This window comes from Anguilla rostrata, chromosome 7 (assembly GCF_018555375.3).
Source record: "Anguilla rostrata isolate EN2019 chromosome 7, ASM1855537v3, whole genome shotgun sequence".
Lineage (NCBI taxonomy): Eukaryota > Metazoa > Chordata > Actinopteri > Anguilliformes > Anguillidae > Anguilla > Anguilla rostrata.
The window spans coordinates 21,767,760-21,771,633 of record NC_057939.1 but is presented as its reverse complement, the minus strand read 5'-3'; the positions used below and the strand labels follow the sequence as shown (position 1 = coordinate 21,771,633).

The 3,874-nt window shown below is 37.9% G+C and overlaps 1 protein-coding gene across 1 annotated transcript; it reads right to left on the bottom strand.

Annotated features, from left to right (window-relative positions):
* LOC135259368 (interleukin-8-like) lies at nucleotides 1-3,524 on the bottom strand. Its single transcript, XM_064343722.1, has 4 exons — nucleotides 3,314-3,524; nucleotides 2,695-2,809; nucleotides 977-1,070; nucleotides 1-685 (listed from the first exon to the last, which is right to left on the bottom strand). Exons 1-4 carry the CDS (start codon nucleotides 3,522-3,524, stop codon nucleotides 668-670), a joined length of 438 nt encoding a protein of 145 aa, XP_064199792.1. The 3' UTR covers nucleotides 1-667.
* Nucleotides 3,525-3,874: the final 350 nt, after the last annotated feature.

Here is a 3,874-nt window from a genome sequence, read left to right as displayed (position 1 = left end):
TATTATTTAAATAAAAGCTAGTTAAAACATGAATCCAATACACCAACACATTACCAAACATGTCTTTTCACATAAAGAAAACTCCTAAAAAAAATTTATTTTTATATATAAAGAATTCCTTCATACCTTGACATTGTAGAAATTAGACTAAAAATTAGTCATAGCTTATATAGTGCACACCAAAATATAGCAACACTATATAATCTGTTATGGAATTTTTAAAAAATTTATTTTATTTATTTAACCTTTATTTAACCAGGTTAGTCTCATTGAGATTACAAATCTTTTTTTCAAGAGAGACCTGGCCAAGAAAGCAGCAGTCAATTACAGACACAACAAAATTTCAACATTTATCATAATATAAAAGCAGACAAACAGCAATGTTCAAAGTTTCACAATCTGGTTACACATGAGTAGTCTCTAGTACAACCAATGGTCAAAACAATTACAAAAATCACTTTCCTCCATCACTTTAAGAACTTAAGTAAATTAAGTTCTTTCTGGATTCTATGCTGAAGGAGCTGAGAACTGGAACACTTCTGATTTATTCATTAACATCATGATATTTAGTATAAAAGCATACAATTAATGCTGTTTATAAATAGTCCATATTGAGCATGTAATAATGAACTTCCATGTTGAAAGCCGAACAGTCCTAAGATGAATGTTATTTTTTCTGTCCCATCTGCAACAGCGAAAAATAAGCAAGCATAAGGAAAAGTTCCCTGATACACTGAGCTGACACTCACAAACCCAAATATATCAGTTTATTCTTTAAGGTGATAATAGTTTTGACATTTTACTCTTTTGTGGTTTAATTCTGGTGCTATATGAATATGTTTCATTAAAAAAAGATTTCTGTGACCATTTAACACCATATCAGTCCTGTAGTTATGTAGCTATAACAAGAACCTCAAATTCATTTTACAAAGTCACATGAATGAGGACAACACTAACAGTCTGAAAAGGCGCTTACCTTTCTCGTTGAGGAATGAATCAAAGTCTTCACCCATCTGGCTTCAGGATCCACGCATATCTTGTTATTGAGTTTTCCTCCCTTCATTGTAATACTATGAGAGAACCAGTGCTCATGGTTAAACTACAAATCCCACAGGGAACTGTTTTAGATAATGACATTATAATGACATCATCACAGACAATTTGCAGACAAGCAAGATGACCTCCTTATCTCAGGTGATAGAGATGTGTAATAAATCAAAATTCAGAGCTGGTGGGGAGAGAAGATATTACCCAGAGAAGATTTCAAGTGTGAAGAATTTTTATTAATTTGTTGGTCTTTTAATGTAGCATACATTGTATTGTCCATGTTTTTTTTAACACTGTGTGTGTGTGAGTGTGGTGTGTATATGTATATATATATATATATACATAGACACATATGCGCATGCATATACATGCACACACGCTGATGAATACAGTGATGCAGAAACAAACACACACACACATATATTTGGCTGATTTCCTGGAAAATATTTTTCCAAAGGAATGTATAAAAACACTGTTCAATTAATTTCTTTATATATAAATAAAATGTATCTTCGTCTTCATCCATCAAAATGATAAAATTACACATTTAGGATTGCTGAATTTGTGTCACTTTTTGGATATAAGACTATTATATATTTTGCTGATTGCTTCAATTAATGCCACTGATTGGTATCTCAGGCTTAAGGCTGCATTCAGACCAGATCAGGCAATGCGGCACCTTCCTGCAAGGTTGTGCGGAGGTATAGGTATGTCACTACATGGCCCATTGTTGTGAACATTAACCCCCACCCTCTATTTCCTGTCCGCTAACTCAAACAAATGGACACAAACCGAAGGAAGCTTCTTGCTATCGTTATTTTGCAGCGTAGACTGCAAGCCAGATGCAGACGTCGAAGCTGGGTACACAAAATAAACCAAGCGAGGACACAACTGGGAGAGTATCATCGTTTGGTCCATCAACTCTGCCTGGATTGCGCCCGTGATTGGCCACCGCAGCGTGACGTCGGGTTGCATTATGGCGAAAGTTGATTCTGGTTCTACATCTTCCCGCACGGCCGCTGCGGTTTTTTTCTGCACCCCATGCGGTCCCCACTGCCGTTTTTCCCGCATTGCCTGATCTGGTCTGAATGCAGCCTACATGATTAAATAAGCCCTGAATGGAGGGGAAGAATGAAAATCAACAGTACTGGCCTTTCAGGTCAGTTTTGAGAATCCCTGATGTAGAGGGTTTCTGGTTTGTTAAGGGTTTGCTTTAAGGTTCAGGTTATGTTTTTCCAAGGGTATCCAACCCTGGTCCTTGAGTGCCAGTGATGTTTCCGGTGTTTGTTCTATCTGAGCTTGACCTCAAGAGTCTGATGGATTATTAAGGGTCTGAGGCTGAATATTCACAGTCTGAATGGTGAAATGCTGAGTGCCTCCAGCACATGGTCACCCGTACTTTAAACCTGATCATTAATATAATTATGTAGTTATGGGTTTGGTAAAACAGGAACATCTCTGGCACCTCAGGACCCAAGGTTTCCTATACCCCTCTGTTATTCCAGGTCCCTCACGATTAACTACCTTGAAGATTCCTTCCCTAGCCTGGAGGTTGGTTAATGCTGTGTTATGAGGGAATGCCACAAGTCCCTCAAAAGGTCTGAGAGCATTCCTCATGGTGACACATGGAACGGTGGTGAGACTCACATGACTTCCGGCCTTTCGCAGTGTGCACCTGCGGGGATGATCTCCAGCTGATGGATGTGCTTGCGAGGAATGAACTCACTGCGTCTTTTAATGCAGCTGCAACGCAGCTCTAAGCCTGGAGAGGAGGAAAGAGAAGAAGAGGAGGAGGAGAAAAAACATGAAAGATGGAGAAGAAGAGAACCGTCAGTTGTTGGCATCTAATTGAACAATTAACCATAGATACTAGTATGCATTACTGGATAACAGCACATTGTTATCATTGGTAGGACCACTGGAAAAAGCTTACACATTGATAATACACGTAATTGGATCAAAAATATCATTTATTTACAGCAGACAGAAACGCAGTGATACCCATTTTCGCAGCAGGATACTATGGAATACCAAATGAAATGCGACAAAATGAAATTGATACTGATATAAATAAGCAATTAAATAAATGCATTGATAATTGAATAAATAAATAATCAATTAAATAAATAAATAAGCGACAAAATAAATGAACGTTTACGAATGATTTCATGTCTCTTTTATTCATTTCATGACACTTTGCACATTGGGCTCTTCATTAATTTCTTCGAGTAGTCTATTTATTTCTAAATAACGTATCGTGGGTTACCTGTAGTGGTGATGGACACAAACGCCAGGCAGATGAGAACGGAAGCTATGACCCTGCAGTCCATGGTGGTATCTGGGTTTGCTTCACCGGAACAGCGGAGAACACACTGGTGGACCGGTGCGGATATCACTTCAGGCCTGTGCGGTTCTGCCTCTCGTGGTAACTTACTCGCTCCCAGTGTCTGACCGTGCAGTTGCTGCCTTTTAACCATTTTTATTGAATGAAAAACCACCCCCTCTGACGAGCGTGTTTGTCCCACGCAGAGTTTCGTTGGAATACTTTTTTTTTAATGTGGCCTACAGTGGCATTTTATCTTGCGCAAGTTCTTGGCACAGTGAAATAGAAAAGTGAAAATCGAGACCATTTTCTTTTGTGGTGAAATATATCCTGTTTAACGAGCTGTGTTTTTGTTAACAGTTTTGTTTCTATCCAAAATGATGTCCCAAATATAATTTGTATAATTCCAATAATTTAAACCCCCTCTGAAACTCGTTTAATTAAAATTAAAATACGAATTCTGTAGAATAAAATTATCTTTAAGTATAAAGGATTGCCCGATTG